Source organism: Callorhinus ursinus, unplaced genomic scaffold (genome assembly GCF_003265705.2).
Source record: "Callorhinus ursinus isolate GAN/ISIS: 27379988/994484 unplaced genomic scaffold, GSC_fseal_2.0 scaffold13, whole genome shotgun sequence".
Lineage (NCBI taxonomy): Eukaryota > Metazoa > Chordata > Mammalia > Carnivora > Otariidae > Callorhinus > Callorhinus ursinus.
The window spans coordinates 19,618,793-19,639,829 of record NW_027397075.1 but is presented as its reverse complement, the minus strand read 5'-3'; the positions used below and the strand labels follow the sequence as shown (position 1 = coordinate 19,639,829).

Here is a 21,037-nt window from a genome sequence, read left to right as displayed (position 1 = left end):
TTATTTGACAGACACAGCAAGAGAGAGAACACAAGCAGGGGCAGAGGGAGAGGGAGAAGCAGGCTTCCCGCGGAGCAGGGAGCCCGACGTGGGGCTCGATCCCAGGACCCTGGGATCATGACCTGAGCCAAAGGCAGACGCTTAACCACTGGGCCACCCAGGCACCCTGGTTAAGGGGCTTTTCTAATAATCTCTGCAGGAGATGCTGCCAGTGGTCCTTACTGAGGGAGTAGCTGTGGGGCTGGAGAGAAGTAAGTGGAGTGAGAGTTATAAAGGGGGTAGAATTGACTGGACTGGGTCATAGATGAGGTGTGGAAGAGTCCAGGATTAGCCCCAGTTGTGTGGTTTAGGCACCAGATGCATAATAATGCTGTCTGCAGAGGGTGGGAATGTAGAGAGACAAGGAACAAGTCTGGGGAGAGTAGGGCAGAGGGCAGTGTGGCAATTTGGGGTCAGGTGTTTGGGATCCTTTAGACATCCAAGTGGACCTGTTGAACGGGTAGTTGGTCTAAATCTCAGGACTGTGATCTTGGCTAACGATGTAGATTTTGGAAAGCCAGAAAGGATCTTGAAAATGGCCTACTCGAACCCCTTTTTATTTTTTTATTTCTATTTTTTATTTTATTGATTGATTTTTACTTAATAGATCACTGATTTTATTATAAAAGGATAGAACTGAGGCACAGCCTGATGAAAGGGGTGCATAGGGCAGGGTCTGGGGAAAGGGTGGGGGGAGGTTTCCACTCCCTCTCCAGGCATACTACTCTCCCACATCCCAGCGTGTTCACCAACCCAGAAGTTACATCCCTTAATTTTTACAAGTGAGAAAATTGAGGTTTAATCTACAAGGTGCCTTATCTTCTTCTGCAGGAGACAGGGAGAGAAAGAGGATGTGAACCCAGGGGCTCCTGATGAGCCAGATGTGTTTCCTGTGTAGCACAGTTCTCCTTGTCCTGCTAAACAGTGAGGTTCTCCCAATAGGATTCATAATAATAACGATGGTAATTCGCCAACTTATATTAACTTTCTTTTTTTTTTTTTTAAAGATTTTATTTATTTATTTGACAGAGAGAGACACAGTGAGAGAGGGAACACAAGCAGAGGGAGTGGGAGAGGGGGAAGCAGGCTTCCCGCTGAGCGGGGAGCCCGATGTGGGACTCGATCCCAGGACCCTGGGATCATGACCTGAGCCGAAGGCAGACGCTTAACGACTGAGCCACCCAGGCGCCCTTATATTAACTTTCTACTGTGTGTTTCCCAGGCAGTAGGAATACAGCGATGACAAGACAGATCTTGCTCTAACCCTCATGGACTCCTGGAGTTTAGTGGGAAAGCAGGTGTTAAGTTAAATAATACAGTTGTCACAAGGGTGCATACGTTGTGCTGGAAGTCAGTGCCTGGAGCAGCGCCTTGGGGCAGGAAGGAGCAATGCTTGCTTATGGAACTGACAGATGTTCTGTGTGTGGAATGGAGGGAGCACTTTGGAGGATGGCGGGCATGAGCTTCAAGTATCGTCTGGGTATTCTGACCACTAATGAAATAGTGGAAAGCTTTTGCGGACAGATCAGGCGGGGGTTGATAGTTTGGGGGAATATGTCACCTACTTTTTTTTTTTTTAAAGATTTTATTTATTTGTTTTTGAGAGAGAGAGAGAGATCACAAGTAGGCAGAGTGGCAGGCAGAGGGAGAAGCAGGAGGGAGCCCGATGTGGGACTCAATCCCAGAACCCTGGGATCATGACCTGAGCTGAAGGCAGACGCTTCACTGACTGAGCCACCCAGATGCCCCCATCTTCTACTTCTAACGATGATCCTAACCTGATAGCCAGAACGGTAGAAATGTGCGCTCTGCTATCCTCCAGCTCTTTCAACAGATGGTGCTATTTCCAGGAGTATTGGGAATGGTGTTTGTTGCAACTGAAAACACAAACATGTATAGGAAGGGGCAGCAGAATATAATCAAAAAAGCAGAAAATTGAATTTTGCATGGTCTGTGTGTTATCTGTTGCTGCATAACAGATTCTCATAAAATGTAGCTAAAAACAAAAAACATTTATTATTTCATGGCTTCTGTGGTCAGGAATCTGGGTGTGGCTTAGCTTGGTACCTCTAGCTTAAGTCTCTCATGAGATTTCGGTCAACTACTGGCCAGGCCTGCAGTCATGTGAAGGCTTGGACTGGGGCTGGAGAATGTGCTTCCAAACTCATTCAAATGGTACATGGCAGGCCCGTGTCCCTCCCTGTGTGGCTTACCTCCCAGTACCTCACCTCATGCCTTACACCATGACAGCTGGCTTCCCCCAGGGGTAGCAGTCCAGGACAGAGCAGCACCCCAGTTAGAAGCCACATTTTTTTTAAAGTAAACTCTACACCCAATGTGGGGCCTGAACTCACAACCCTGAGACCAAGAGCCACACGCACGATGCACTGACTGAGCCACCAGATCACCCCAGAAGCCACTCTTTTTTTTTTTTTAAGATTTTATTTTTTATTTATTTGCAAGAGCGAGAATGAGAGAGAGAGAGAGAGCACATGAGAGGGGGGAGGGTCAGAGGGAGAAGCAGACTCCCCACTGAGCAGGGAGCCCGATGCGGGACTCGATCCTGGGACTCCAGGATCATGACCTGAGCCGAAGGCAGTTGCCCAACCAACTGAGCCACCCAGGCACACGAAGCCACTCCTTTTTACAATATAATTTAAAAAGTGACATTCTGGGGCACCTGGGTGGCTCAGTCAGTTAAGCGTCCAACTCTTAATTTTGACTCCAGTCATGATCTTGGGGTCATGAGATCCAGCCCTGCTTCCAGCTCCCCTCTCAGCACAGAGTCTGCTTGAGGATTCGCTCTCTCTGCCGGTCAGACAACTTTCTCCTTATATAGTTATTTTTTGTGATTTCAGTCATGCTCTGATAGCTATCTAGAAAGAAGGTGAAAAAGAAGGGAATTCCTATCAATCTGGCCTTTCAAATTCTATCTAGAAACCAGCATTCTCCATCAAGTGTCTATAATGTGATATTTTTATATAAGGAAAAATTGAGAAATATGCACCTCCAAACATTTTTATGTGAGTATTTCCATGCAGTTACACATATATACTGACACAGGCGCGAATGAAGACTTTTGTCTTTATTTTACTAAGAATATTTTGTTCTGATTTCACAGAACTCAGCTTAATGGAAGCATAAATTCAGGTAGGATGTTTAGGGACTTGGTTTCTCAGTTTTCTACTGTTCAAGTCCGACTTTCCAAAGTTAAATAATTTTCTGTGTAGTCTTTTGTTTTTTGGTTGTTGGTTTTTATTTCACTCTCCAACTGTTGTTTGCTCATAATCCCTACAAAGAGTAGATGTCTTCTTACCTTTATTTAAAATAATAGTTTCTAAACATCATTCACAGAGTCAACACTATACTTAATTAAAAGGGCGTTTTTTTCATTGTTTTGTTGTATTTTTAACAAAGTTATTACATCCATCTGGCTCTCTAATTTTGAAAAAACATGCAAGTAGGCATTTGAAAAATGTAGCCATTGGATCAAAAGCAGGTAGAGGGTATAACCATACAATAGCATATTATTTGGCAATAAAAGAATAAAGTCCTGGGGCGCCTGGGTGACTCAGCTGGTTAAGCATCGAATTCTTGATTTTGGTTCCGGTCATGATCTCAGGGTCGTGAGATCAAGCCCTGTGTCCCGCTCTGGGCTGGATGTGGAATCTGATTAGGATTCTTTCTCTCCCTCTCCCTCTGCCCCTTCCCTTCCTCCCGCGTGACACTCTCTAAAAAAAAAAGAATAAAGTACTAACATGTGCTACAACATGAAAACCTTACACTAAGTCAAAGAAGCCAGTCACAAAAGGCCATATGTTATATGATTCCATTTAATGTGAAATGTCCCAAATAGGCAATTTCATAGAGACAGAAGGTAGATCAGTGGCTACCTAGAGCGGGGGACGTTGGGGGAAATAAAGAGACTGGTGGTAGGCAGTACAGGGTTTCTTTTTTGGGTAATGAAGACTTTGTAAAATTGATTGGTGTTGGTTGCACAGCACTGACCCTACTAAAGCCATGAACTGTACGGACACGTAACGTTGTGGGTCGTGTCTCGCGGATTATAGCTCAGCGAAACAGTTTTGAAGGAAGTGGTCCTTGGTTTGGTGATAGGAAGAAACAGTTGGGGTATGGTCTTTTGTGTCTGCAAAATTTAAAGATTATTGGCATAATGGAATGCAACATAACATCAATTTTTTTTCGTGAACTGCAATGAATTCAGCGTGTTTTTCTGTTTTTCTTTTGACTCTCGAAGGTTCCGAATTAACTCCTGGTTTTCTAAATTTTTCTTTCTCATATAATTCTACTAATGCAAAGAGAATCTGATGTCAGTAGCTTTACGAGAATCACAGAATATTAAGGAGGGGGGGAGGCCTAAAGGAAAATTTAGCAATCTGGTTTCCTTTGGGTATTTAGGTCCTTTCTCTTCCACAAATAGGCACTATTTTTAGTGTTGAATTTAAATGCATACCTTTATATTTGTTAGAGAAATAAAATGTGTAATTTAAGTTTATAAGATCGTTTCTTATAGCCCCATTAAATTTGACAATTTTATTTATCCTAGAGAACCAAGGAATATTTTATATTTGATAGCTGGTGAATTTAGTGTGCTCGGAATGAACTGAAAAATATTGTAAAATTTAGCCATTTTGAGATTAGCAGTGTACTTCTAAAGGAAAAACAACATATTAATTGCATTTAAACTTTGGTGGTGCTTCAGATTAAAAAAAAAAACAACTTTGGTGCTTGTCTGTAGACCTTGATTGAAAATTCTGAAAATTGCATAATTAAATGCATGCTTAGGGAAATCTCTTCATATTTTTAGTTTTTAATAAAATGAGTTAAAGTATAAAATGTCTAAGCAGACTTCTAAGAGGAAAATTAGGGAATCCAATCCAGCTAGTTAACATATTACACACAATTTAGAGTCTCAATCCCAGCAATATTTATGTGTGCTAATTGTGCCTTGAATATGAATTGAAAACGGCCTGGAGCAAATTCTAGAAAGTGGTGGAACTTGCGGGAATAGCTGTGATAGGTAGGGTGTAACTTAGACCTGCTCACGGATCACCTGCTTTTGCAACCTGAGTCAGTGGATGTGGAGACTGGGACTGGCCTTTAACAGCCCATGGGAGCACCATGGGCATGAGTCTGTTACCTTACCCTTGAGTTTCTTGAAATGCTTTTTCACATCCACTGTGTATTTGTAAAAATCTAAATACTGAGTTCAGGATACTCAGACAGTTTGTATCCTAATTAAGTGAGTCTTTTATATGAAAGGAGAAAAGAAATAATGGTCTTTGAGCTCAAGGCTGGCTGACTGGAGGCAGCAACGCATGAATATGGAGTTAGGCTTGTCGATCTAGACGGTGGTTACGCGGGGCTCAGTAAAATTTCTGATGAGTAATTAGAGCTCTGCTTCTTCAAGAGCTCAGCAAAGCACACACGCTGTCAAAAGGGCTCCTCCCACTCAAGAAATGTGTCCTTCCCAGGGCGCCTGGGTGGCTCAGTCATTAAGCGGCTGCCTTCGGCTCAGGTCATGATCCCAGAGTCCTGGGATCGAGTCCCACATCGGGCTTCCTCCTCAGCGGGAAGCCTGCTTCTCCCTCTCCTACTCCCCCTGCTTGTGTTCTTGCTCTCACTGTCTCTGTCAAATAAATAAATAAAATCTAAAAAAAAAAATCTTAAAAAAAAAAAAAAGAGAGATGTGTCCTTCCCTTTGTGGCATCTACCTGAGAGGAAAATAAGAATATTCTTTTGAAGGTTACCTGGTGCTGTCCTTCAGCGTCTCTAATGGCACATTGCCACTGAATCACTGAAAACATACATGATTTAGCGGGTGCAGGAAGTGTGCTTTCAGCCTTGAGTTCTGTCCCTCCCAACAGTCCTGAAGTATTAAGTGATTTTCAAGAAGCTGCCTAAAATAAAGTCCCAAGGCTATTTTTATGACGTCCCATCCCTGTATCGATGCTGAAATCACCTGCGAGACACTCAGTTGAGAGACCAGTGCTGCCACTTTGAGTGCGTGCCTACTAAGCACTGGGTGTCTGTCGCGCGTTACTGTATGTCATCCTTAGCCATGTGTTTATGAGGAGTCGGGTCACGTCCCGTAGGTCCCCGTAGGTCCCCGGGGCAGCCGGACTGCGGCCCCAGCTCCCAACCACAGCCCCACGCTGCTCCCTCTGAATGCAGAGGAATGTGCTGGGTGGGGCGATGGTAATTGTGCCCTGATTACATAAGGAATCCCTTTGATCCCAGGTCAGGTCATAAGGAAGTTGGCTCATTTTCAGATTTATCTGACTCACAACGCTTGTGTCTAGTGTTGAGAAAAAGGAAGGAATACTTCCCCTTTTTCACTTATATGTGCTTAGCCAATGAGCAAAGATACTTATTATTTATTTTTTTTAAAAGATTTTATTTATTTATTTGACAGAGAGAGACACAGCGAGAGAGGGAGCACAAGCAGGGGGAGTGGGAGAGGGAGAAGCAGGCCTCCTGCTGAGCAGGGAGCCTGATGCGGGGCTCCGGCTCGGGCTCGATCCCAGGACCCTGGGGTCATGACCTGAGCCAAAGGCAGATGCTTAACGACTGAACCACCCAGGCGCCCTGAGCAAAGATATTTAAATATGAGCACTCTACAGCTCCACATTTATGGCACTCCCTAGAACCTTGCAGTGAGGAAATATGGAAGGAAAAAGGAGCGAAGCACAGAGAGTCTGCCATCGGAGCTACATAAACCATTATTAAAAAGTATTTCTTTAAAAAGAAATTTATTTATTTTAGAGAGAGAGTGTGTGGGCAAGTGGTGGGGAGGGGCAGAGGGAGAGGGAGAGAAGCAGACTCCAGGTGAGCGGGGAACCCGACCTCACAACCCTGAGATCATTACCTGAGCCGAAACCAAGAGTCCACCGATCACCTGACTGAGCCACCCAGGCACCCCTAAAAATTACTTCTGATCCATCTTCCAAAATTATGGCCAAGGTATGCATCAGCATAAACAAGTCAGGCGGTTTGAGGAATTCAGTTATGTAATGGCTCCAAGATTTATAACATGAAATCACAAATGAAGGCTTTTTTCCCCCTTTTATTATTTTAATATTGCAGTAAAACACATATAATGTAAATTTGCTATTTTAAGTGTGCAGTTCAGGGCCATTAATTACATTCATAATGTTGTGTAACCATCACCGCTGTTTCCAAATTTTTATCACTCTAAGCAGAGACTCTGTAAGCATTAAGCAATAGCTCCGCGTCCTTCCTCCCCTGGTCCCTGGTAACCTCAGTTCTGCTTTCTGTCTGTATGAATTTTCCTGTTGTAGATAATTCATCTAAGTAGAGTCATATAATCATTTGGTTTTTTGTGAGTGGCTTCTTTCATTTAGCATAATGTTTTCAAGTTCGACTATGTTGCAGCATGTATATACCACATTTTGTATATCCGTTCATCTGCTGATGAATATCCCTTCAACTTTTGACTAATGTGAATAATGCTGCCGGGCACCTGGGTGACTCAGTGGGTTCAGTGTCCGACTCTTGATTTCGGCTCAGGTCACGATCTCACTGCGCACTCAGCAGGGAGTCTGCTTGTCCCTCTCCCTCTGCTCCCCCCCCACTTGCTCGAACTCTCTATCTCTAAAATAAATAAAAATATTTTTAAAAATGTGAATGATGCTGCTGTGAACATTGGCATATATATATCTGAGTGCCTGTATACCTAGAAATATACGTATTTCGTGTATATACCTAGAAATGGAATTGCAGGATCATATGGTAATTCAAATTTAATGTTTTGAGGAATTGCCAAACTGTGTCCCACAGCGGCTGTACCATTGTACATTCCTATCAGCGATTCACAGGGGTTCCAGTTTGTCCACATCATCACTTACTGTCTGTTTGTCCGGTGATGGCCATTGTTCTGTGACCGTCTCAGCCTACTGATAGCAATGCCATAGGCTAGAAATGCCAGGGGCACTTACCTGAGCCTGTATTACGTGAGGCGACCCCCACAGACATTTCCCTGACCAGAGCCAATGCTGTGGCTGGACAGACCCTTGTGGTTCTTACTGTGATTATAAGACACACCTCAGTAACAACCATAAATGAACTTTGAAAAAAACGAAGTTTATAATTTACAAGTTCTAGAGGGTACATTGCATGCCCAGGGCCACACAGCAAGATCACCTGTCGAAAAAGAGAGGGAGAGCAGACTGGGCTTCTGCCTTTATTGGGTCAAGGGTGGAGCACCTAGGACTTTGTGGGTGAATTTAAAACAGAAGAGCAGGAAATAAAGCACACAAAGGGAGAAGGGGTTGGTCAAATGGTGAGTTATCTAGGTCAACCAGGGCTTTGTGAAAAGGGGAACTACATGGGTGGGGTGGCCTGGCCCTTCCTCTAGTTATGTCGCTGGCAGCATGTTTATTCCAGAGCGGCACTTACATTATATCCAAAAAGCAAATGGTCAGGCTTACACTACACCCATAAAAAGGGGTATAAACTGGTATCTCATTGTGGATTTGATGTGCATTTCCCTCATGGCTGGTGACGTTCAGCATCTTTTCATGTGCTTATTGGCCATTTTTATATCTTCTTTAGTGATACGACAGTTCAAGTCCTTTGCTTATTTTTTAATTGGGTTGTTTGTTTCATTATTGTTTATTTGTAGGAGTTCTTTATGTATTCTAGGTATTAATCCCTTATCAGATTTATGATTTGAAGATATTTTCTTGCATTCTGTGGATTTTCTTTTCACTCACATCATTGTGTCCTGTGATGCAGAATGTTTTTAATTTAGATAAAGTCCAATTTATGTAGTTTTTTCTTTCATTTGCTGTGCTTTTGATGCCATTTTCAAGAAATCATTGGTAAATCCAATGTGAAGAAGATAACTCCCCAGTGTTTTCTTCTAAGAGTTTTATTGTTTTAGCTCTTACATTTAGGTCTTTGATCCATTTTTTTTTATTAGAGAGAGAGAGTGAGTACAAGTGGGGAGAGGGCCAGAAGGAGAGAGAATCTTAAGCAGGCTCCATGCTCAGCGCAGAGCTGACTCGGGGCTCCATCTCCCAACCCTGAGATGATAACCCAAGCCGAAATCAAGAGTTAGTTGCTCAACCAACTGAGCCACCCAGGCTCCTCATCTTTGATCCATTTTGAGTTCGTTTTTGTATATGGTATTAGCTAAGGGTCCAAGTTTGTTCTTTTACATGAAGATATCCATTTGTCCCAGCACTCTTTGTTGAACACACTGTCCTTTTCACATTGAGTAGCCATAGCTCCCTTGTCAAAAATTAACTATGCATATCAGCGTTTATTCTTGGGTTCTCAATTATGTATCATTGGTCTGTATGTAATGGGTCTAGCCTTATGTCAGTACTACAGTGTGTTTTTACTATAACTTTATAGTAAGTTTTGAAATCTGGAAGTATGAGTCCTCGAATTTTGTTCCTTTTCAAGATGGTTTTGGCTATTCTGGGTCCCTTGAAATTTTTGGCAGAAAACACTATTGGGATTTGATTGGGATTGCACTGTATCTGTAGATTGTTTGGGCAGAATTGTCATATTGTCCTTCTGGCCCTTCCCCTGCTCATACTCCCTCTCAAACTAAAAAAAAAAGAAGAAGAAGAAGAGGAATAATTCTTTTTTTGTGTTTCTAGGTTTTGATAATTTGACTATAATGTGTCTAAATGTGGCTGTCCTTGTGTTTATTGTGCTTGGAGTTTGTTGAGCTTCTTGTATGTGTAGGTTCGTGTTTTTCATGAAATTTGGGATGTTTTCAGCTATTACTTCTTCAAATATACTTTCAGGTTCACTGATTCCTTTTTCTGCTTGCTTAAATCTGCTGTTGAATTCCTCTAGTGAATTTTTCATTTCAGTCACTGTATTTTTTAGCTCCAGAAATTTTAATTAATGTTTATAATTTCTCTCTCTTTATTCATATTCTCATTTTATTCCTACTTGTTTTCTTGATTTCCTTTAGTTCTTTGTCCATGGTTTCCATTAGCTCTTTGAGCATATTTAAATTTAAATTATTTTTCTAATCCAGTGTCTAATCCTGGGCTTCCATAGGGTTGTTTTCTATCAGTTTATTTATTTCCCTTTGAATGGCAGACTCAGCACTGAACACAGAACCCAATGCAGGGCTCATTCTCACGACCCTGAGATCATGACCTGAGCTGAAACCAAGAGTTGGGTGCTTAACTGATTGAGCCATCCAGGTACCCCTCAGGACCTTTAAATTTTAGGTTTTACAATAGCAAGAATTATGCCCAAAGGCTGGAATTAAGTCAAATAGCTCTGAAGAATATTATTTCATATTTTTGTAGGTTATGAGCTTTTTAATTAAGGATGCTGGTTCATTTTGTTTTTTAAGATTTTTTTTTTATTTATTTGTCAGAGAGAGCACAAGCAGGGGGAGCAGCAGAGGCAGAGGGAGAAACAGGCTTCCTGCTGAGCAAGGAGCTTGATGCAGGACTTCATCACAGGACCCTGGGATCATGACCTGAGCCGAAGGCAGACGCTTAACCAACTGAGCCACCCAGGCGTCCCACCGATGCTGTTGATTAAGAAACATCAACTCATTGGGGTGTATGTGTGGCTCATTTGGTTGAGCTTCCATCTCTTGATTTCAGCTCACGTCATGATCTTACTGTCCTGGGTCAAGTTCTGCACCAGGCTCCACACTCAGTGGTGAGTCTGCTTGAGGTTTATCTCTCTGCCCCTCCCCCTGCTCACGTGTGTGCGCACACTCTCTCTCTAAAATAAATAAATAAATCTTAAAAGAAAAAAAGAAACATCAAATCATTAACATTTGGGAAGTGATATTCTGTTTAAAAGATGGAAGGCAGGGGCGCCTGGGTGGCTCAGTGGGTTAAGCGTTGGACTCTTGATTTCGGCTCAGGTCATGATCTCAAGGTTGTGAGACCGAGAGCCCCATGTTGGGCTCTGTGCAGGGCATGGGGCCTGCTTTGGATGACCTCTGCCCCTCCCCCCGCGCATGTGCACTTGCACGAGCGTGCATGTTCTTCTCTCTCTCAAAAAAAAAATAAAAAAAGATGTAAGGGGTGGGGAGTATAAATATTGAAGCCTTATAAGAATACAGCAGTTGAGATGAGTGAAAAGCCCATAGAGTTCTAGCAGAATACTTTGGAGTTTCCTCAAAAAGTTAAACATGGAATTAACCATTTAATCCAGCAATTCCACTTCTAGATATATACCCAAAGTCATTGAAAGCCAGGACTCAAACAGATAGTTGTACACCAATAGTCTTAGCAATATTATTCACAGTAGCCAAAAGGTGTTAACAAACTAAGTGTCTGTTGACAAATGGGTAAACAAAATGTGTTCTATATGTGTATATACGTGTGTGTGTCTGTGTGTATTTCTGTTTGGGATGATGAAAAAGTTCTGAAATGGATGGTGGTGATGGTTGCACAACATTGTGAATATAATTAATGTCACTGAATTGTACACTTCAGGATGATTAAAATATTAAGTTTTATGTTGTAGAGAAAAAAGAAATCACCCAAAAAAATTCATAGAGCATCAAACTCAGGGGCATATAGAGCTAATTTGATTACAGCTGGCTGAGTTTTTGTTGTTTTTGCTTGTTTTGTTTTTAAGATTTTACTTATTTCTTTTAGGGAGAGAGAGAACATGAGTGGGAGGGGCAGAGGGAGAGAGAGAATCTGAAGCAGACTCTGTGCCCAGCATGGAGACCCACGCAGGACTCAGTGTCATGTCCCTGAGATCATGACCCAAGCCAAAACCAAGTGTCAGACACTCAACCAACTGCGCCATCTAGGCACCCCTTAGTTGGCTGAATTTTAAAACAAAATTTTTTCTTCGGCATTTATTGAGCACTTGCTATTTGCTAGCCACTGTAATACATGCTTTCTATGGAGTATCTCATTTAATCTTCTTTACAGCCTTATTAAGTAGGTAATACAATTAGCTTCAATTTGTAGATGAAGGGGGCGCCCGGGTGGCTCAGTTGTTAAGTGTCTGCCTTCAGCTCAGGTCATGATCCCAGGGTCCTGGGATCGAGCCCCGCATCGGGCTCCCTGCTCTGCAGGAAACCTGCTTCTCCCTCTCCCACTCCCCCTGCTTGTGTTCCCTCTCTCGCTGTGTCTCTCTCCGTCAAATAAATAAATAAAATCTTCAAAAAAAATTTATAGATAAGGATTCTGAAGCACAGAGAGATTAAGTAACTTGCCCAATATCATATTACTAATAAGTGACATTCTCTGGATTTGATCCCAGGTGTTCTGACTTTAGACTGAGCCTAAATGTTACACCATGCTATTTCACTTTTGCTGATTTTTTTTAAAGATTTATTTATTTATTTTAGAGGTGAGGGAGGGGTCAAGCAGACTCCACGCCGAGTGGAGCTTGATGTCATGACCCTGAGATCACGACCTGAGCCAGAAACCAAGAGTCAGACGCTTAACAGACTGAGCCACCCAAGCGCCCTCACTTTTGCTGAATTTTAAAGTGTGTTTAAAGGAATTCTTTTTCATGTTTGAGTTACCATAATTTACCACAGAACGATTATTGCACGTGCCTCTCCAGACTTCTTCAGAACAGTACCTGCCGACCTTCACAAGATGAGAACTCAGAGAAAAAGGAGGAATGGTTCACTCTGAAGGGAAGTGTTGGAGTGTGGTTTGTGTTAACACTTGTCTCTGGATGCTGGTGGAACTCTCCCTTGGGTTCCTTATCTGATCTCGCATCAGTGTAGTGAGCACTTCAACACAGGTCAAGGAAAGTATTTTTATAAAATCAGTGAATCTTAGATATTTTTTTCCTAATACCTTCCTTCAAAAACGTAGTGCTCTTATTTAAAAGAAGAGAGGCTGTGGAATTGTGGATAAATGGAAGTGCCTACTACTTTCTGTTCATGTGATTAAAAAGTCAGTGTACCCATGTAACAGATGGAAAAATTAAGGATTAAAGAGACTGACTTCCCCATTCCTAGAATAAGGAAGCAGTCGATTTAGGGTTCAAACCCAGACAGCCTGACTCCAGAGCCCATGCTCTCATGTAATCTCTTTGATGAATTTCAAGTGCTTCATCTACAATTTCTTTTTTTTTTTAATTTTTTTATTGTTATGTTAATCACCATATATTACATCATTAGTTTTTGATGTCATCTACAATTTCTAATACCCACTTTATAATGCTGCGGAGAGAATCAAGGAACATAGAGTATATGGCTTATAGTATACTCCAAAGTGTTTGAGTACCTGCTGTGTGTCAGCACAGTGCTCAGGGCTCAGGTTACAGTGCTGTAGCATACACCCGCTCTGTGTACACCCGCTCTGCGTACACCTGCTCTGCATACACCTGCTCTCTGTACACCCGCTCTGCGTACTCCCGCTCTGCGTACACCTGCACCTGCTCTGCATAACCTGCTCTGCGTACACCCGCTCTGCGTACACCTGCTCTGTAAAAGCTGACAGTGCAGGCAGAGGGAGCAGCATGAACAGAGCAGCTTGTTCTCTTAAAACCACACAATCCTGCATATAAGATAGTGTCCTTATACTCTGAGTAGTAGTGTGTAGAATTTTAAATGTATTAGGTCTTTAAATAACCCTTCTCCCGTCCCCAAACGTCCCTAGCTTAGCTTACGTCATCACTGTGAACATTTTATCCTAAGCATCATCACTGCTGCGACCTTTTCCTTGGCCTTGATGTCTTCTGCGTAGCATCCTGCTAATTCCCATTTTGTCCCTGATAAGTTTCACTCTCCTGAGTAATTACCACCTAAGGTACCAAGTGTGAGGTTTTGCCCTTTACCTAAGCTCAACATTCTCCATGTCACACAGAGGTGTATTTACAGATGGCAGACCAATAGTAGATTAAGTAATGGAGAATAATATGAATAATGTCAGGGTACATTCCTAAAGTTTTCAGGTAAAGAATACTACTATATTCTCCCACAATACGTCTCTTAACCACTACCAGAGACAGATCCCAAGTTGAATAAAAAAATTACGCATCAAAAGACAAATACCATATGATTTCACTCATGTGGAATTTCGGAAACAAAACAAATGAACAAAGAAAAAAAGGCAAACAAAAAAATAGACTCTTAATTATAGAGAACAAAGTGGTGGTTACCAGAGGGGAGGGGCTGGAGGATGGGGGAAATAGGTGAAAGGGATTAAGAGTACACTTATCTTGATGAACACTGAGTAATGTAGAGAGTTGCTGAATCACTATATTGTACACTTGAAACTAATATGACACTGTACGTTAATTATACTGGAATTAAAATAAATAAATAAAAAATTGTGTGTCAAGGGGCACCTGGGTGTCTCAGTCACTTAAGTGTCTGACTCTCGATCTTGGCTCAGGTCATGATCTCAGGGACATGAGATCAAGCCCCACACTGGGCTCCACATTGGGCATGGAGCCTGCTTGGAATTGTCTCTTCCCCTCTCCCTCTGAACCTCACCCACTCCCAGTCACACTCTCTCTCTGAAAAAAAAAATTATGTGTCAAAATGGATAGAATTTAGGTGGTCTGATACATTGAATAAAATCTCTCAATCAAGGTAATTCCTTTCACTTCTGGCAGAAGATAGTTACAAATAATTTTTAAAAATAAAACCTAGTAGGTGCAAGTAAACACTGATGTTGATTTTAGAGCATGATGAAGTTGACAGGTATTAAGTTAGGGTCTATGAATTTGTCACCATCTGCATATAAATAGTATCACCAGATTGCTTAATGTGGAATTTTAACTATAACTCATTTGACTTTCACAGATGAAAGTAAGTAGAATTTTATATTCCTGTATAGATTCATATCTGGCCAAAAAAAAAAGGTTTCATTTAAATTGAATAAGACTTTGTAGCAAAGAAGAAATTAGGTGTTGTACAGTATATGTTTTTATTTGGCTTTCATTCTTAACGATAAATATCTTTGCCAGAAAACTTTTATGTGTCAGAAGGAATTTTTGTGTTAATTGTGATATATTATTATACTTCTTTTTTCTTTTTTTTTTTAAAGATTTTATTTACTTATTTGAGAGAGAGAATGAGATAGAGCATGAGAGGGGGGAGGGTCAGAGGGAGAAGCAGCCTCCCTGCTGAGCAGGGAGCCCGATGCGGGACTCGATCCCGGGACTCCAGGACCATGACCTGAGCCGAGGGCAGTCACTTAACCAACTGAGCCACCCAGGCGCCCTACACTTATTTTTTCAAGAAAACTTTGTAAGTTCATGTGGCATCAAAATTATTTTGAAGTCCAACATGTTCATCCCATTCTCTCCAGGCCTACAATGTTTCTGCCAAGAAATCCACAAATACCTTTCCAGGAGTTCCCCGGAATGTGAGGGATTTTTTTCTTTTCCTGTCTTCTTGAAAATTACTGTTATTTTGTATTTTCTACATAGTTTATCAGTGTTATTACAGGAGCACTGGGAGCTATAAGTCTCCCCTGAGACTTTTATTTTAGTAACCTCTACTCAAACTCATGACCCCAAGATCAAGAGTTGCATGCTCTTCTGACTGAGCCAGCCAGGCACCCTCTCTTGCTGTTTTAAAAATACTCTGTTTCTTTGATTTTAGATAGCTTTATTATAACGTGTCTTAGAGAAGATCTTTTTAGGTTGATAATTTTGGGGGAACCTATAAGCTTCATGAATGGGGATGTCCAAATCTTTCTCCATATTTGGAGATTTCTTAGTCATTATTTCTTTAAGTTAGTTTTCTGTCCCCTTTTCCCTCTTTTTTCCTTCTGGGACTCCAGTAATGCGTAGATTGTTTCTGTTCATGGTATCACACAATTCATGTAAGGTTCCTTCATTCTTTTTCATTCTTTTTTCTTTTTGCTCTTCTGACCAGATAATTTCAAATGACATATCTTTAAGTTCACTGATTCCTTCTTGTGCTTGGTTGAATCTGCTGTTGGAGCTCTCTGTTGAATTTCTCATTTCAGTGTATTCAACTCTAGGATTTCTGTTTGATTTTTATCATGGTTTCTATTTCTTTGTTAAACTTCTCATTTTGTTCATATGTTATTTTCCTAATTTTGTTTGTCTATCTGTGTTATGTTCACTAAATTTCTTTAAGAAGATTATTCTGAATACTTTGTCAAGTGGTTCATAGATCTCTATTTTTGTAGGGCCTTTTATTGATCTTTGTTAGTTTCCTCTGGTTGTGTCATGTTTTCTTGATTATTTATGATCCTTGTGGACTTCTGTTGGTGTCTGTACATCTAAAAAAGCAGTCTTTACAGAATGGCTTCAACAGGGAAACCCTTTACTAGTCGGCCTGTCCAGAGATTCTGGGTGGGCCAGCTAGTGGTGACCATGAGCAGGCTTGATGCTGGAGTCCTCAGGTGGGCAAATCTGCTGACTGGGTCCACTGGAGTGGGCCTGGTGCTTGAGTCTATGTGGGTGGGCCTTGGATCCTGGGTCCTTTGGGATGGATGAGGTACCAGGCACTGTTAAGGTGGTGGGCCTAACACCTTAGTCCATGAGAGCCACCCTGGCTCTCGTGTTGGCTGGGAGCCTGTATCCATGGGACCCAGCCTGGAACCTGAGTCAGCTGGAGGGTTGCCTGGAGCTAGGGTGATCCTGGAGCCTGGGCCCATGGAAGCTGGCCTAGAGGCTGGTGTCACAGTGACCAGCCTGGTTACATTTCTTAAATCATTCCGGAGACTTTGAATGTTTGAAATGGTTAGATCTAGGAGGAATCTGAGGCCTCATCTGGCCAATCCCTTCATTTTAAAGATAAGGAACTACAGTATAGAAAATAAATGTCTAATCCAAGTCACTTGGAAAAATGATAGAACTGATGTCTCTTGCTCCTATTCCAGTGCTCTTTGATTTATACTACTCTGTCCCAGCAAGTAATATTATTTTAAGAGGTAAGTTTTGTAATTAAGTTATCTCTGAAACTCATGATCTTCAGCCCCAGTAAATGATCCTTTTGTGGCATGAGTCAAGTTTCCCTGATCTCTTAACCCATTTGGAATGACGCATGTGAGCCTAATCATATTTTCCGTTCCCTCCCTGCACTTGGCAATTAAACTACTATATTCTTTCTAATTGTTTACATTAGCATTCCATTGCTCTTGGAATCTTTAGGCTTGTATATATGCTTTTCAAACTTTTGTTCGTTTTGTTTGATGACTAATATTCTTTCTGTTACAATTTCTTTTGTTGGCTACATAATTTTATTTACCAGTGTATCACATGTTTATAAATTTATGTATCCATAACATTAATTATTAAAGTAACTTGAAAATGGATCTAGCAGGGACCATGGCCATTATGAATCTACACTGTCTAACTAACTGAGATAATCACAATCCTGTTTCCGGTTCCATTATTTGGGACCCTGTTCTGACCTCCTTTAGATAAGAGAGTCATAAAGTCTGTCCTTTATCTTTACCTTTGAGAATCTTGTCCTTCTTTGGTAATATTCTTCAAGAGTTTTCTTTAACTCCCCTTTACTGAAAATGACCAATAATGATATAATTCCTACATGTTTTCAAGGAAGAAGCATGGAGTAATATTGGATAACTATTTGGGAAGAATTTAGTCAAGAGAAGTATAGAATTTGGGAGGCTAGCTTTATCACAGCCTGTATGAGATTAAATGTCTTGGACATAATCGTGTGCCTGGGGAAAAGGGAAAGAAACAGTAGTTCTCTTAGTTTCTTTGGAGTTCTCTATGGAAAGCTTATCCTTCCACACTGGCACTACTACCATTTGGTTAGAAAATTGAAAAGCAGAAGAATCATCCATGTTTTCACAGATACTCTCTGTGCAAAATGACAGGCCATCACTAAGCCTTGTATTTCCAGATGTCAAATGATACAAAATTCATAGAAGAGAATTTTCTAAAATAGAAGGAATCACCATAGGTGATTAATTTTAGAAATCACAGCACTTGGAATTTTCATGCTGAAGACAATGCTGGTTATAGTTACAGGTTATAGTTACAATAATTGTGGCCGATAAATGAATCCCTGTGGGTGCAGGAGTTCTGATCTAATGAAGATGAGACCTTTCAGCAATCACTGTAATACAGTCTAGCACAATACAGGGCTATCTACAGTATTGAGAGGAAAGTAAGTTTACCATAGGCCCATGTTATACAGAAATACATGGATTTTGTTAGCATAAAACATAAATAGGCATAGATGGGAAAAAAATATTCTAACTGTTAGAATCTGTAATTGCTCAAGTCGCAGAATATTTTACTAAGGAGATGAAGAACTGACCCATCTGGCTAGAGCAGTGGGTTTGTTTAGAAGGCGGTAGAAGACAGAGTTCAGGCATACTTTAGAGAGCTCGCAGGAGGCATCCTGCGTACGTACCAACCATGGTACATACACTGCATTACTGAGAAGGAACCGTTCTGAGGCTGATCCCCTAAATGGATGTACAGATGCAGATAGTCTATTCAATTTGAATATGCAAATTAGAGCAGATACTTAGATTTCCGTGAGGGGTGAAGTTCTAACATGTAATGATTAAATTTTTAAAATTTGGTACATCATTTCAGGAGCTCCAGGCCAAGCATTTATTCACGGATGATTTTTTATTTATTTATTTATTTATTTATTTTCAAAGTTTGTGTTACTTAACTAACTTCTTATCACAAAAAAATTTTCACGACCATTAGCTCTGGCATCTGAATTCCTGCTGCTCTCTTGGGATCCATATGGTTATCAGACCAGAGTTTAAAGAGGAGAGCTTAACTTCTGTAGTCCTTTCATATGAGAAGTGCATTTACCTTGCTGTATGTTTTATTTTGAGCAAGCCAGGACTTTCTCGATTACAGCTAATCTGTTTTTTCCTTTGGTTGAATCAAGTTTGTGGTCAGGTTTTAACCCTCAAACTTTCCTTTAGATCTCTTTTTATTAATACTCGTAATCAGAATTCTGCAAAAATAGTTCATGTGTGTGCTAATAGAGGCAGTCAGATGACAGCACAGTTTAATGAGGACAAAAACCTGTGGTTCTGGGCTTTTTCCCCGCCGTATGATTAGCTTTATTTGCAAATTTTATGGTTAACAGACAATTATTTTAAGGTATTCCACCATGATGATACTTTATCCTAACGTAGGCATTTTATTTACTTCTTAAAGGACTTTGTTCAGGAGATGCTACACCTTTGATGCGAGAAAATACACTAAGTGCGTCCACACATGCTGTGAGTGATGAAGAGTCCGCAGAAGTAAACGCTAATGATCAACCCGAGGCCCCAAAGCGAGTTCTTCAGTATCTGTTCTCACTTATACGAGGGGAAGTTGAGCAGTTGGATTCCAGAGCACTCCCCCTCTGCCTTCACCAGGTACTCCAGCAAACCCTTCACGTCCTGCCTCCCTACAGTTCTGGGACCGGGGTTTGTAATCATTGGAAATACAATTCTCTGTAATTGATTCTCCCCAGCCTGCCATTGGGAAGCCCAGGAGGTCACCCTGGGTTAGTGGCTGGTGGGAAGTTTAGCATATGACTATTGGTGGCCACACATCAGCCTTGAATAATCCATTTGTAGTTCAGACAATCACTGACTTCCTTTATGTAGTGAATAAGCTGTGTACGAGTAAGAGTCAATGTAGCAAGTGCTTAGTAAGTACCACCGAGATGTCAAAAACTCTGCTAGACGCTGCGGAAACAAAAATTACTTAACAGAGTATGTCCTTAAGAGAGCCACTGTGGAAAAAGAGAAGCACTTCTAGAGATAAATAATGGAAGAAGTCTGTACTAAGGGTAGACAGATATTTAAGGTTCAGCAAAAGCACAAAATGTGTGATTAACTTTGTTCTGTGAGCATCAGGGGAAAAGAAGGTGACTCTTGAGCTGGGTTTTGCGGGGTATGTAGGCGCTCACTAGATGAACAGAGTGAGCTGGTGCGGGAAGAGATTTCAGCCCCCACAAAGGCATGGCTGAGATGGTGTTGGAGATTAAGATAGAGAAGAGGTAGGAATTGACATTGGGTGATCACGGCCTTCCTCATAGGGACTGGGAATTTTTAATGGTGGGAGTACCAAATCGAATGTGAATTTTAGAAAAATAACTCTGCTGAAGACTGGGAGGGTAAATTAGGAGATGGAGAGCCTGGACACTGGGAGGCCTTCTGGACAATGGTGAGGAAGCTTTTTTACACAAGAGCTAATTCGGAAAAATAAGATATGTATGAACTGCATTTAATTTTTCCTTTAAAATGAAAATAATGAAATAATGGGAGAAACTGAGACTCCGTCACCAAGCAAGTTCCTTACAGTCCTGGGGCCAGAGTTTGTTTATTCCATTCAGTGCATCTGTTTTTGGAACATTGTGACAGAAATTTGAATATAGGCTGTACATTAAATAATATTATTGCCCTAATTCCTTGAGACTGGTAATAGAATTATAGGTTTTATAGGACAGTATCCTTGTTCTTGAGAGATACATCCACACATATTTGGGAGTGGAGTGACTGTTGTTATGATATTTTCACTTATCATTACTTAGGATACTTCAGTAGGAAAAAGTACAGAGGAGAGGAAAAGACCAAAAGAGAAAGCAAATTTGACAAAATGTCAACAATTGACAGATCTAGGTGAAAGGTAAATGGCTGTTGATTTTACTCTTCTTTGAACTCTTCTGTAGAATTTCGATAAAAAGTTGAGGAAAAGGACATTTGGAGTAAAGATGGAAATAGCAAATATAGTCAAATCTTTTCAAGGAATTTATGTCACTGGGCTGTTGCGTGAAAGGTAAGAAGAATGCTCTTTTCTGCTGATGTACAATCCTACAGCCGAAGCAGTTCTAGTAGATCTGGATCAGGCCTGAAGATGATTTAAATTTTTTTAAGTTTATTTATTTATTTTTATTTTTTGTAACCTCTACATCCCACGTGGGGCTTGAACTCACGACCCCGAGATCAAGAGTCGCATGTTCTTCCTTATTTAATTTTTTTATGTCTCAAAGTAAAATTCTCCCCACCCTCCCCACCCCTCAGGAACATATCAGAATTGCTGAGTCCCGTAGGTCGTG

The 21,037-nt window shown here is 41.1% G+C and overlaps 1 protein-coding gene across 6 annotated transcripts in view; it reads left to right on the top strand.

Annotated features, from left to right (window-relative positions):
• CNST (consortin, connexin sorting protein) overlaps positions 1-21,037 on the top strand; it is a 115,366-nt gene that overhangs the window by 51,955 nt on the left and 42,374 nt on the right. For 5 of the 6 annotated variants that reach the window (XM_073899889.1, XM_025877601.2, XM_073899888.1 and 2 more), the window contains exon 3: positions 19,144-19,349. In XM_073899889.1, coding sequence (XP_073755990.1) covers positions 19,144-19,349 — 206 coding nt within the window. Of the gene's footprint in view, positions 1-863; positions 1,002-19,143; positions 19,350-21,037 lie in introns of those variants that run through there. The other variant, XM_073899890.1, reaches the window with a different exon arrangement.